This window comes from Plectropomus leopardus, chromosome 20 (genome assembly GCF_026936395.1).
Source record: "Plectropomus leopardus strain MGB_pleo_1.0 chromosome 20, ASM2693639v1, whole genome shotgun sequence".
Taxonomy (NCBI): domain Eukaryota; kingdom Metazoa; phylum Chordata; class Actinopteri; order Perciformes; family Serranidae; genus Plectropomus; species Plectropomus leopardus.
In genome coordinates this window covers 19,737,596-19,751,585 of record NC_142195.1, presented here as the reverse complement: position 1 = coordinate 19,751,585, position 13,990 = coordinate 19,737,596, and the positions used below count along the sequence as shown (strand labels likewise).

The 13,990-nt window shown below is 41.4% G+C and overlaps 1 protein-coding gene across 10 annotated transcripts in view; it reads right to left on the bottom strand.

Moving 5' to 3' along the window:
• The window catches only part of ank1b (ankyrin 1, erythrocytic b), a 139,147-nt gene that overhangs the window by 20,242 nt on the left and 104,915 nt on the right, over nucleotides 1-13,990 (bottom strand). For 9 of the 10 annotated variants that reach the window (XR_015775262.1, XM_088071501.1, XM_088071502.1 and 6 more), the window contains exons 23-36: nucleotides 13,874-13,966; nucleotides 13,570-13,642; nucleotides 13,372-13,392; nucleotides 11,880-12,003; nucleotides 10,782-10,845; nucleotides 10,335-10,447; nucleotides 7,846-8,070; nucleotides 6,774-6,928; nucleotides 6,216-6,427; nucleotides 3,994-4,198; nucleotides 3,717-3,813; nucleotides 3,401-3,629; nucleotides 3,042-3,170; nucleotides 504-623 (exon numbers count right to left, since the gene is read on the bottom strand). Coding sequence is in view for 9 of the 10 variants with exons in the window: in XM_088071501.1 (XP_087927627.1) it covers nucleotides 504-623; nucleotides 3,042-3,170; nucleotides 3,401-3,629; nucleotides 3,717-3,813; nucleotides 3,994-4,198; nucleotides 6,216-6,427; nucleotides 6,774-6,928; nucleotides 7,846-8,070; nucleotides 10,335-10,447; nucleotides 10,782-10,845; nucleotides 11,880-12,003; nucleotides 13,372-13,392; nucleotides 13,570-13,642; nucleotides 13,874-13,966 (1,860 nt within the window). In the remaining variant the exon portion in view is untranslated. The remainder of the gene's footprint in view (nucleotides 1-503; nucleotides 624-3,041; nucleotides 3,171-3,400; nucleotides 3,630-3,716; nucleotides 3,814-3,993; nucleotides 4,199-6,215; nucleotides 6,428-6,773; nucleotides 6,929-7,845; nucleotides 8,071-10,334; nucleotides 10,448-10,781; nucleotides 10,846-11,879; nucleotides 12,004-13,371; nucleotides 13,393-13,569; nucleotides 13,643-13,873; nucleotides 13,967-13,990) is intronic. The other variant, XM_088071503.1, reaches the window with a different exon arrangement.

Genomic DNA, 13,990 nt, shown 5'->3' with positions numbered 1-13,990 from the left:
AGTGAAATCTCAGAAATATGTAATCTCTATCTTTAAAGCACTCTGTTAGTCCAACAAAGACCAAATCTTCTGTCCATTCTCTTTGTTCCTGTAGTCCACATTTGTGCATGTTTTCTGAATGCTTCCGTAAATGGGTGAAACAGTAGGATAGCACTGGAAATTTGGAGGGCAGTCTAACGATAGATCAAGTGAGACAAGACCATAGGCCACCACAAAGACATTTTTTTTTAAAATGCCAGAACTTTTTGAGGAGAGGTCATGTGAGTTTGTCAGAAACTTCACCCAAGCACAGGGATAAACAGTTACTACAGAACAGCTGGGACTAGATTTGATGGAACTTTCTGTGTGGAGATCAGTGTGGATTATCTTAACTGGTCACTCTGGCAGTAGGTGTGAATGTGTGCGTGAATGGTTATTTGTCTCTATGTGTTAACCTTGTGATAGCACAGCAGAGCAAAAGTTTGTGTATGTGATCTTGCTGGGAGGTTTTTGCGAGTCCTTACCTTGACGCAGGGCGGCATGGTTATGTTTAGGTTACACAGTACATGCTGTGTGTCCTCATACTTGGTGCACTTCCGCAGAAAGGACAAAAACCCAGTTGCATCCTTGTTACTATCTCTGACCTAATATAGAGAAATGGCAGACAGAGTGGAGAAAAGAAAGAACGACGGAAGAGGAAAGAGAATATGGAGCGAGAGGTGGACGAAAAAAACACAAAGCCAGATAGAGGAATGGAAGAGAGAAGGGTGAACAAAAGGAGTAAGCAAATGAAGGAAGGCGGTGAAAGAAAGAGACAGGGTAAGAGACAGAGCGGGTGAGAAAAGAGGAGAGAGAAACAGAGCAAGAATAAGGAGGAAGAAAACACATCAAAATGGGTATTAGATCCCTCCACCGTGTCTGGAGCATGTGGCGCAGTAACATGGGACGAGAAGCAGGGGGAAACAGGGATGGAAGCAGTCCACAGGCAGGCGAGAGGGAGAGATTTACCTTCACATTTTACCTGGACGTCTGTCAGACCAGACAGTTACAGAGTGACCGTGAGAGAGAGAAAGAGAGACAGTGAGACAGACACGTACAGACAGGCAAGGCCGCAAGATAGGAAGGCAGGCAAAGAAAGTGAGGGAGTCACAGGACATGCAAACAATTACCCACGAGAGTCGACAGGTAGATAGGTAAGTTGTTTGTTGCTTGGCTACACCATAATGATCAAATATTTATCAAAGTAGTTGTCTAGTTCATACTGGACAGTAGTGTTTGTCACGCTGACAGACACACAAAGAAAGAAAGACACTGATAGACAAATAGATTATCAAACAAAACGAACAAATGAAATCAAGTACATGAATATAATGACAAATATGAAAAGACAGACATGAAAAAGCAGGCACAGTATAAAAACAGACAAGTTATCTGTGCAAGAGGGGGTCTAAACAACATCACTAAAATGCAGAAGGTAAAAGACACAAAGAAATGACAATTATGGTCATAAAGAGGGACTAATTTTACACTGATGAATCTGTAGCCAAAGAGGCAAACTTAAAAAGCAGGATACCATGACATATTAGGAAGGTGTTTATTATTACATTAAAATAGAAAAAAAAAGCAAAAATGGGGAACAAATTTGGTTTGACTTGTCACTTGTTTAAAAGGAATAGTTTGACAAACAAGATTTGACAAACATGAAGAGGAGTGACTGACAGGCATACACAGATAAAGAAATGTATCAGTGTATTCAAAATAATCAATTATAATGATACTTATTGAGATACATTCAAATGGTATGTCTAAATAGTGAAATTAAGTTATTTTCTCAACCTTTCTTTAAGTTCCAGTGTGTAGAATTTAGAGGAATATATACTGGCAGAAAGACTGAATATTATACAATTAGTATGCTTTCTTTAGTGTAAAATCACCTGAAAAAAAGACCTGTAGTGTTTTAGGTACTCTAGAATGAGCAGTTTATGGGGAGCCAGATTTCATCCATGGAGATGACCATGTTGCACCACCATGTTTCTACAGTAGCCCAGAAGGGGCAAACTGAACAGTGACTCTTGAGAGAGCAGTTCTTGTTTTTGCGCCAGCCACTGAAGTTAGAAGTCCTCTGTAATGACAGCAACATGAAACTGCTTTATTCAATGTTTTTGGCGTTTAAAGCATTGGGCCATTTGTTTTGGAGAGGAAGAGACATTTGTAGATAATTCGGCTTCTGGTAAAAACCTCCTAAATGTCTGAAACTTAGAATATTGAAGAATAAAGGTGAGCACACATTAGCATGTGCTGACTAGTGGTTGTCTCTGACATGCCAAACAGTGTTGGTGAAACACTGATTTATTCTAGTTTATTCACCATTTTTACTGGTTTAAATCACATGGTTGGTTTGTTTGGGAAACCAAGAAAAGGTGTTAGCACAAAACAGCATGTGGCTGTTCGAGCTGTCCTTCTCTGAGATGCAAACAGCAGCGGAAATGCACTGATTTGTAACGTGAAACTGCTTCATTCAGTGTTTTCATTTGTTTAAATCACCAGTTCAATTTGTTTCAATATAACTTAACAGATAATTCGGCTCTTGGTAAAAACCTTCTGAACAAGAAATATCAGCTGTTTACAATCTATAATCTGCTGGATGCCATTAAGTCCTTCTAAATCTTACACACAGTTCCTTGGAGGTTTGAGTAAAATAATGTTATTATGTCTCAATTCCAGTTTCACTGTTTTTAAGGTGTATTTTAGTTTCTTGGTGTTGTATTGCTGTATTGCTGAATGGGTGCAGAGAGTACACAGCGCTGCACTGTTATCCAAACCTTAACATGCTAATGGTGACAAACTGAGAGACTGCCTGACAGAAATGACACAAAAGCACACAAAAACCACAGGTTGTTTGGGTGAACAGCAGGTGAGTGTTGAGGAGGGAGACTGACTAACTGGCGAGAGGATCCTTGACACACTGAATCCAACGACTGAACACAAAACACCACAGTACTGTATGAATACATAGCGTGTGAAAGAAAAGCAGGCATATGAGTAGTCAGATTGAGACAGACCTTGACAGAGACGGGCAGCCTGTTATCTCTGAAGGCCTGGAAGCTGAAGCTGCGAGGCTGCTGGGTGGCCTTCCTGATTGGCACGAGGTTCCCTGAACACTCCAGGTGCAGCGGCATGCCCTCCATCAGCTGCAGAAAGTTTCATAAAATGTTGAAACTAAGTTCCTCTCCAGGCATTGAATAAATCTCTAAAAACGTGTCTCTGTTCATCAAAAGTACATATTTAGAAGTTTTTGATGTGAAAAAAAATCCCTTAAAATGGTTATGACATATGCATGCATTAACAACCCCTACCGCTTTCCACGAAACCTTTTCCCTTTGTGTGACCCATGCAACATTTTCCATTGCCCTGTGCTGACCTCAATGTCTCGACTGCGGGCCACTTCGGTGAAGTTTTCATGCAGCTCCAGTGTTTTGTCCATTTTGTCATCTGTCATGCAGTAACAACGCAAGCGTCCCTCCCGTGCTTCATTCATCTTCGCAAAAATAACAAACTTGGCCATATATGGAACCGCCATCAGCTCCCGGTACAACAAATTGGCAAAGGCCACTGCCTCCGCTGTTCGTGGACAGTCTGCCAGCCAGAATCTGAGTAAGGTAGGAGAAGAGAAATATGACATTTGCAAGACAGAAGGCAAGGACAGATGACTGGTGCATCACTGCTGAGGTGCTCACCTTGCAGAGACATTGGTGGTAAAGTTGGCACAGTTGTGGGCGTACATTAGCTTGGTGGTTCCAGTGATGTCCTCCCACTGAGCCGGTGCTGTGCCACCTGAGACACGATAACAACCACACTGTGTCATTCATGCCCTGATAACCAAGGATGCCTACATACACCCTTCTATAGCAAATTTTATATTAAATTTTCATACAAAAAAAATATCTAAATAATAGAGCAACTATGTTGTTTTGGGATTAATGTTTTTGGGATTAACTTCAAAGTGGATCCTACCGATGACACTGCAGAGGAGGCGCAAGCTGGTAGTGTCACCCTCCCCAGCATCTCGAGGACTCTCCCGCCAGGATGGTGGCAAAGGGATGCGCAACCCGATTGGACGGTGAAATTTGCGTCGGCGTGGCTCGATGGTAACTACTGGGCTGAAGGTCGCCTGGTTACCAAGCTGGCGAGTCAGCAGTTCATCAGGGATAGGCTGCGCCTGAGTTTGAAGAGGTGGGGGAAAAGCTTATTCAAAGGAGAATGCCAGAAAAAGTTTAAAAACAGTTTAAAGGACATGGAGTTGCAGAAGGCTGAGTGCATAAACTAAATCAAACATAATATCAAGCACAAACACAGTATAAAAAGCTGAAATAAGTATAGCTGATCCAAAAGGATAAATATGCAGGAAATAGAAATAAGGGGAGAATACAAAAAGAAAACAGAGCAATACGTGTGCAATAGACTGAAACATCAAACTCACAGCCATACTCACACATGCAACCAATTCATATTTCACACCTGACCCAACTCAGATCAGTGCATCAGCTCGGTCAGTGTGGCTCACAACTTAAATCAGGCAACTGAGGAGTGATGAATGGCTGGATAAAAGGAAAACATAAACAGAGCAGCATAAGGCAAAGCAAAACTCAGACCCATGCAATTTCCTTAAATAACATCAATGCTGTGACAAATCAGTGCTTTGACAGACAATGTTAACAATGTAAGCTGAAGTGACCAAAAGACTGAAATGTAGAACCCATAATCCACCATAATCTCTCTGTCATGAAAAACAAAACCAAGCGGAGGTGTTGGGTGAAAACAGACAGTCAGCATGAGTGCTCGCCAAGTTCCCATATGTGTGTCTGTGGAGGTCTGGATGAGTGACAGTCAGATATTTGCCAAAAGCTCCTGTTCGGCAGCACAGACACCAGACACTGTGCAGTATGACAGACTGTATACTCCACAGGTCTAGAATGTGGCAACTATTTGCAGGGTGATCTATAAAATTGTGAAACTATAAATCGTTAAGCATTAAAGGCCCAGAAAATCTACTTTCTCAATCAGTCTTTCCCAGTCAGTGTCATCTACAGCAGATCTGGTTTCTTCACAAGAGTACAGAAGCTCTGAGAGGCAAAAATTGCAGGAGATAATATCTACCTCGTAGGAGATAAACTTTTAGGCTTAATTTGACTGTTTTGAGAGCGGAAAAGCCGTTCAAATTGAAGTGCTTATTGCATGCTGGCAGGATTCTTTTTCATATGCACAAGAGCCACACATCTGCAACGCCTATGTTTCCATGCACGTACATATGCGGTCTACTCAGCGAGTGAGTGAGTAAGCAAGAGAAAGACATATAGATTATTGTTATTCAGGAATCTATCTATCTCTTTCATCCTCCTCCTCTGCTTTGGTGGATTCAGTGCGCCTACTATGGATGGCAGTTCTTTTGTGCACAAAACAGAATCCTGCCAAGCATCACTGCACAGTTCAATTATGTTTTGACAATGACAATTGCAGTTGGTTAACTGAAAAAAATAAAACCTGTTTTTGCTGCATAAGGATGAACTTTCCATGCCCTTTGTATGGTGCAGTAAGCGCCTCATTCTACATAACTTTCTCAGACTCAAAGGCCTAACAGGTCTAATTTAAACTAAAAGTTTATCTCCTACATAGGAGATAATATCAAGTAAAACATCTAATATGCAGGAGAGGAGGCCAACATTGTAGGAGGTGGACGACAAAATACAGAATCAAACATGGATTTCCAGCTTGTCGTAGAAGCAATAACTCAGATGACAATACATGAGCTTCCTTCAAACATCAAAATTCACAGTAATGAGAGAATAAAACAGCAGTCTGTAAGATAGCGTATGCATTCACTCTCAGTGATTGATGGCGCAATTCTTAGCAATTCAGGCTTGTCATTTGTCAAACAGACAGAACATCAACTTCAGGTTATAAAATCTATCCAATCTAAACTTTAGGTGACTCAGTGCAGCACAAACTAAAGTACCACAGGTAAACATGTTGGCACAGACTGAGAGTCAGCTGTTTTGTAATTCCAACATCTGTCCTCAGTAATTTCTGAAGAGCACCAGATTGTCTCTGTTGTACAAGCAAAAAAAAACAATCACCCAAGCAATTATGAAAGGTGTATAGGACATGTATTGTTTTTAAATATGCAATTTCCTCGTCTCTTCATCAGTCCAACTCACATATAATGCTCTCAGTCTTACCTGCAGCCCCAGTCGCACTCTCTTGGTGACAGCTGTCTCGGGGAAGATGGCCTCGACATGTGGCACCAGCTTACTGGTCAACCGGCCGCCCTCTGGACCGATCAGATCGCTCTCCTGCTGAATGCGGGACACCACAGCGAAGTAGAGGGGGAAGTCAGTGGAGATGATCCGACGGATTCTCTTCTTCTCCAACTCGTCTTGACTCTCCAAGTCTACACACAAGAAGGAAGGAAAAGGAAGAAAGAGAGTGGTCAGAAATAGTAAAAAGGGACACAGACGGAACGATAAAGACAGAGGGAGGATAAATGTTAGAATGCAAATCTAAGAAAGACTTCCATGAATACAGGCACAAGTGAGCCATACAAATTACAGCTTACATGTGTCAAGGTGAGAGAAGGTGCTCCTCTTTATCGCTGCTTGGACAATTTTCTCATAAAAAAAGTATCCTCTCCCTGTGCCCTTGTTCTGCAACTCCCGCGTCATAAATCAAGATTAAGACTGACTGATCTGCAGTAGTGCAAGGTCTCACAAACAGTCATTCATTGCCATCACACTGACCTTCATCCATGCCATTTAGAATAGTTTCCAGCACTTCGTCACCGTAGCGATTGCGGTGTTCCTTCCAGATTGAGCCATTTTCGCTGCGGAGGACCACAAGCTCTCTGTCTCCTCGGCCCAGTGAGGCAAAGTGGGGGATTTCTACTATTACAGGTCTGTTAAAAAATAAAGAACAAACTGCATAAAAATCTGTTTTACAATCAGGTTTAAGGCTTCTGCTGATAAACACAGAATGATTTTAATCCTATGGGGAAAAAAAACAAATCAGTTTTGTTTGGATCCAATATTGTAGCTGGATTATCACTCCCCTTTTTAGGTATATTCCCTTATTTACAGTATTGCCCTGAGACATGTTAATGTCCACTAGATGGAGTAATAATCATCAGCTTTTAATTTATCCATTTAATTTATTTTTGACACAAGACATAGCACATTATTGTGATTATCTTACACAAATCCAGTGCAAGTCATTCTAACCTCTAGTTTCTTTTTGAGTTGACAGCTGGCATGCTAACTATCTTTAAAACAGTTTTATAAATATTGTAATTCAATGAAAATGAAAATTGCAGGAAATAAAACAAGTGGAAATCAAACACAAAATGTTGTTTAAACATTTCTTTCATTGTAAGTTTCATTCCTTTAATTTTATACAGGCACAAAAATTCTGATTCTTCTATTACCCACCAAAACATAGACAAGAAAATACAAAAAAACCCCCCAAAAAACAATGACTGGCCAGCTAACTAATGCAGAAATCTGTGTTATAGGTTGGCAGTCTGAAAAGCATTCAATGCACTCTGATTGTAAGTAAAGATCCTTTATTAATAGATGGATGATTGTGGTCATGCATGTTTTTTACTTACAATCCAAGCGCCTCGGATGCTGTTCAGACTCCTAACCTATACCTTGGACTTCTACGACAGTTGGACAGTTATTGTCTTTCATTCTTATCTGACTTCTTGCACTATCCTTGAAAAGCATTTGATTTTTTTATGATCATAAGCAGCTAGTTTCTTGACCCAGTGCAGCACTGTCTCTCTTTCTCTTCAAACCAACAACAAAGTTGACTCACCCAAGGAACTGCATACTTGATGGCCCTAAGGAGATGATACGGCTAGCAAGCCCCTCCCCCTCCACCAGTGGAGGCGGTGTGGTCAGCTTCTGAGGTTTGACCAGACGGCAGGTGATGCGTGTTGGTGCAGTGCAGGTTCGAGGAGGGATAATAACTCGCAGGCCATGGTGTCTGCTGCCTCGCATGGAGCCTCCTCGAGCATCCACCATAAAACTCACCAGGAAGCTGAGAGTCAAAACAGCAATACGATAATAAATGAAAAGGTTCAAATCATATTTAAGCTCTATGTTTTTATGACCAAGATGCATTTAGCATTAATAAAAAACACTTTCAAAACATCAAATAAAATGTAACAATCAATACTGGGCCTTCCTCAAGGGCAATTCTTCCACTGAATGAGAGAGAAAAGGATAATTCATTTGGTGTTTATTCAATTTAACAGTGTTTAGAATAGATCTGGTCCCTGTCTGTTTTAGAGTGATTCACAAAGCAGACACCAGTTCACTATGTCGATGCCCTTTTCGTTTGATTCTCCAGATATGGAAGCAGAGGACAGGCCATCTGGAGCGGCCACTAAGTGCAGCAAGAATGACATAAAAACACTTGAAAAAGAGCCGCATGCTGTTTGATCTTGCATTAGACAGGCTGCTTCATATATGTGTGTGTGTGTGTGTGTGTGTGTGTGTGTGTGTGTGTGTGTGTCAGGGTGACTTTTTTGCTCTCATGAGTTCATCTTTTCTTACACTTTATATTCTGCTTTTTGAATGCTGATTCACTGTGCTGTGCATAAATTATGACTCAGCAGACTTTGAAAATTAACATTTTGAATTTGGTGGAAATGACATGCATTTTGTGGATTAACATTATAAACAAAGAGTAAACACATGCACAGAAAAACATTTGTGATTTAGTAAAGCAAGATGTATCATTTATATATCATCCCATAAACAGTAGAATCTTGGGTTGTTTTTAAAAGGAGAAAACTTGCAACTGAGTGCCTTGTGGGGGGGACTCCCAGAGTATGAGGTACTGGGGTCATTACTGCGAGTCAAAGTTGTGTCTGTACACTCAGCACAAAGTCAAACATGTTTTCAAAGGGTGTTGGCCTCCACCAAGGTTATCACTTATTACTGTTCCAGTTTGTGATATCCATGGACATAATCTCAAGAAGCAGCAGGGAGAGAAAAAGTGTCCACTCTAGAGACCTCAGAATTGCATCTCTGCTCTTTGCAGATGATGTGGTTCTGTTGGCTTCATCACAACGTGACCTTGAGCGTGCACTGCGGCGCTCTGTGGCAGAGTGTGAAGTGTTCGGGATGAGAGTCAGCACCTCCAAGTCTGAGGCCATGGTTCTCTGCCAGAAAACAGTGGATTGCTGCCTCTGGTTTGAGAGAGTTACTGCTGAAAATAAAGTCAAAGTATCATGTAGTCTTATTTACCAGTGAGGGTAAAATAGAGCGTGAGATGGATTGGCAGTTTGGTGTGGTGTCCACAGTGACAAGGGCACTGCACTGGACTGTTGTGGTAAAGAGGGAGTCATTCCAGAGGAAAAAACACTAGATTTACCATCCATCCCACCCAACCCTTACCCACGGTCATGAGCTCTGGGTAGCGACCGACAGAATGAGTTTGCAGATACAAGTGGCAGTAATGAGTTTCCTCTGTAGGGTGGCTGGGCTCAGCCTTAGAGATAGGGTGAGGAGCTCAGAGTAGAGACGCTGCTCCTTTGCATTGAAAGTGGCCAGTTAAGGCGGGTCAGGCATCTGACCAGGATGCCTTCTGGGGGACTCCCTTTAGAGGTTTTCTGGGCACGTCCAACTGGTATGAGGCCTGGGTAGACCAAGAACACTCTAAGGACGAGCTGGAAAGTGTTGCTGGGGAGAGGGACGTCAGGGGTTCAGCCTGCTGCCCACGACCCAGCACCAGATAAACAGATGAAAATGGATGAATTTAATAGAGAACAGCACTTATAACCACTATCTGTGGTTATGTGTTGCCATTTGCCAGCACTGTAGGAAGCACATCCGTGGGTGGAGTGTCTGTGGTTCAGTCTTGGCATCATTGATGATTTGATGTAAAGGATGTCACCACAATAGCGATGATCACTGATCATGTAAAAGATTATTCTGCAAAGTGATGCGTTGTCAGTTATGGAGTTTTTGAATTTGGCTTCCCCCATTTAGAAATCTTTGTTTTGTCACTACTAACAAAGAAATTATTTAATCAAAACAAGACTTTTCCAGATTGTCTAATCCCCAAATGAAACCCTGTTTCTCACATTCTATACATGTGAGTCTAAATTCTAAATTCACTTTTTTAAAAAAAAGTTTTTCACAATTATTGCCCTTTATTCCATTTTTGCCATAATTGCTAACCCTAACCCAAAATCCCCTCTTTATGATGAGCCTGACAAGCAATATCAATCAATAACATAATTAAGCCTAAATAAAGGGAAGATTATCATGAAGCAAAATGTTTTGTTAGCTGACCCAGTGTGAATAGGGCTTGCCACAGGGCTGACGTTGTCTGAAGTCTCCGTAGCCGGACTGCTTGGGATAAGAGAGTCTTCATCATACTCCTTTGGCAGTGGAACAGGGGTGTGCTGAGGTCACAGAGTGAAAAAAGACAAGCAATGAAAAATTGAGAGGCAGTTAAATAACCATGACTGAGAAGATTAAGACAGAAAAAAAGATAAAAGTCAGAGAAAAGGAGAGAGAGAGGAGAGAGGGGGATAAAAAAAAGCACAGTGATAGACAGAAACAGACAGAGAGGAAACCAGAAAGGAGGAGACAATCTAAGAGAGATGAAAAGAAGAGATAAAAATAAACACCAGAACATTTTTTGGCGTTCACAAATTAATACCTGTCTTCAACTGGATAAAGAAGCAAATTCTTACAATTGCAAAGCACCCTCTAAACATCATGAGATAAGCCTACCTGATCCAGCAGTACAGTCTCTGGGGACACACAAGGGATCCTGGGAATAGCAGGAGAATATGGCCTGCAGGAAGGAGAAAGTTATGTAAGACAAAAAAACTGCTAATTATTATTCCGCAATAAAAAAAACATATTTATCACAGCTTTTTCATAATTTAAGGCAGAGATACTGTAAGGGCGTAAACACACCAAACATCAAAGAACTACTGGCGATGAAGGCTGACTGTTGCGTCGCCTCAAGTCGCCTGTGTTTTGGCCACACCATTGTATGTGAAAACACTGCTAAGACTGCAGCCAACAGCCAACTAGCAGATACGCATGTTCTGCGCCTGTGAATAACTCTCCATACCAACAGGTGGCAGTAGTCTGTATTCGCCATTTAAAGGAAAACAGGAAGAACAGGGCAGATTCATGATGCTAGTTTGCCAGTTAGCACATTAACAACACAAGCTGATGTTGAAAGAACAAAGGATATTTACCGTGTGCTAGTGAACAATACCACAAAAAATTACAAGCTGTTTCTGCTGAAGAGCTGAATGGCACTCCCCCCAAATCTTTCCTTATATTACATATCTGTTTAAATCTCACACCCTCTTGACTTTAATTGTTTGTTTGCTTTAATCACTTCTGTTTCGCTCTTCGTAAACTGAGCTTAGCTGCTGGTGAGAGTGATTTCACTCACCGAAGGGCTCCATTGTGTCTGAAGCCGTTTCGACATGCTGAATCAGCCAAAAAACAGGTGACAAGGGCCGACTAGCGCCAACAGTGAGGGACACTCACTGCCAAAACTAGGGCGGCAGATGCCCATGATGGCCCTACATTGACCATTGGCCCAGTGTGTCAGGGCCTTAAATTATCAAAGCTAGTCATTCAATTACTCACTCAATCCTCCCTCTGGCATCAGACATCATCACAACCTAAATTTAACCAAATGTCACTGTCGAATAACTTGGCCAGCTGGGCCATTTTACAACATCTGTTAAGCTGGATATTCCTGAAAACAATTAAAAACCAAAACAAAATGCTGATTCAACTTTCACCTTGAAAGCCCCTCTTCACCAGACACCAAAAATGCAGAAACGTGAGTTCCTGACTTACGTGGTTCCCATGCCGCCCTCAAAGTCTCTGAGGGTTTTCTTCGGGGAGAGGAAGTCATCGTCCTGGTCCTTAAAGTCATCAAGCTTTAAATAGCGTGCTCCATCCATCCCGAGCAACTCATCTCCTGTGGGCAAGATAAACACGTAAGAAAGGTGGAAAACAAGCAAGAAAGGCAAAATGAAAATGGGCAAAGAACAGGTTGAACATTAATAATTAAGAGAGAAAAGGACGAGACCAGGGGGATACAGGGCAAAATGATGCTGATCTCAACTCTCAAGTTCTTCCACTCAGTCGTATGAGTTTCTTAAATCAGATAAAATGATTTGCCAATGGAATTCACCTTTTTACCCAATGCATTTGGACTTTTTTTTAATAAATGACAGATTGAACTGTGGTTTACTTCAAAATAATGTCACTTGATGCAATTCTCAATAAACAAACACAGTAATCATTACACCACCATCCTTCCCATCCCTTCACCTCCATGAAAACCACAGAAAAAATGGCCACAAAGCAATCTCAAATATTTCGGTCTAAGCAATGGAGTCAAACCAACAACAACCAGAGCTGATGGAAACCAAAGGAGTGAAAGAAGAGGGACTGGTAAGACAGTGAATATTAACAAAGTTTAAGGACACTGCATGGACGGCAAACTGCAAGGCACCTGGTGACAGCTTTTTTAGTGAGCATGCCCATTAAAGATGAAATCACATGTGGTGATGGTTGTTTCTGTGTAGGAGAAAATACCTCAATTATTAAGGAGGAATGATATTGAAATAATGATCATAACAACAATAGTAAACAATAAAACACTTCACGAACGGAGACAATTAAACATTCATTGGAACAAGCTGTACAGGTAAATGAAAACATGTTAAAGCAGAGAAAGCAATACAATAAAACAAGTACAAGAACAAAATAGATTAAAATGAAGCTTGCATGTACAAAAATGCCTTCAAAATGTGTTGTAAAAATTACACTGATTTAATTGAATTCTGAGTCTCTTTTAAACAGAAAGACGACTACATGAGCAGCTACTGTGCGTGCTGAGTGTCACAGCTTGGGCACAGCATGTGTGTGATCAGCTTATTGATCAGTTAGGCTGTAAAAGGCAGGAGCACTCGTTTTCCAAATGGCTCAAATGAAAGGGAGCTGTTTATCTTTTAAATGCAGAAATACTAAGATTTTGTCGATAATGAGCCCACGAACAGATGTGCATTGAACGCTGGTAAAAGGAAAATGTCCTGACTACATGCTGATGAAAAACTGACACATTATTCAAATAAATCTCTAAGGTAAGACGGAGTGGAGGAGGAGAGAATAAAGACTGAGAAGATAGAGAGGAGCAAACAGAGCTGGAGTTGAGAGCAGAGTCAGACGAACTGATTAAAAAAGACAATTAGTGACACACAGAGAAAATGAGAATTGCGATGAAGGCACAAGTTCACTAGCCACCGGACCGGACAAGCCAGAGATACAGACACACTCCTACCTAACGTTAGCTGGGCAACCCCTACAAAACAAACGGAAAAAGGTGTTACAAACAGTCATGTACATATTGAAATTCATGGTGGTACTTTGAAGTGTCAGTGTACCTCCTTTCTTCTTCAGAAATAGCGAATCAGAGCTGAAAATTAATTATCAAAGCTGTACAATTGATAACATAAAATAATTAAATCGGATAGCCTACCTTCATCCTCCGAAACATCCAAAATCTCATCTACTGTCTCTGGGAAACTCATCCGATGCTTCTCTGTCGTGATCTGCGAGAAGCAGAGGATGTTGCAAGAGAGAGATATGGCAGCGACAGAGGAGAGAGTGAAATGGAAAGAGAGGAGAGCAGCAGGAAAATGCTGAATTTGTTTTGCAAGCAGGTGAGGCAGCTGAACCTGATCAAGACAATTATTTGATTGAACATCTTAGTCATGGCGTGTCAAGGCTACTTATTTGCGCACTGGTGTAACCACGTGAACCATGCATGATGTGTTGCTCACCGCGGAGACGGACTCCTCGGTAACCAGTTTGAGCACATCAATGACAGAGATGTAACCCAGCCGCTTGGCAATACCCAGGGGAGATGTCCCATTCTGTGCAGAGAGAGATGAGAAACA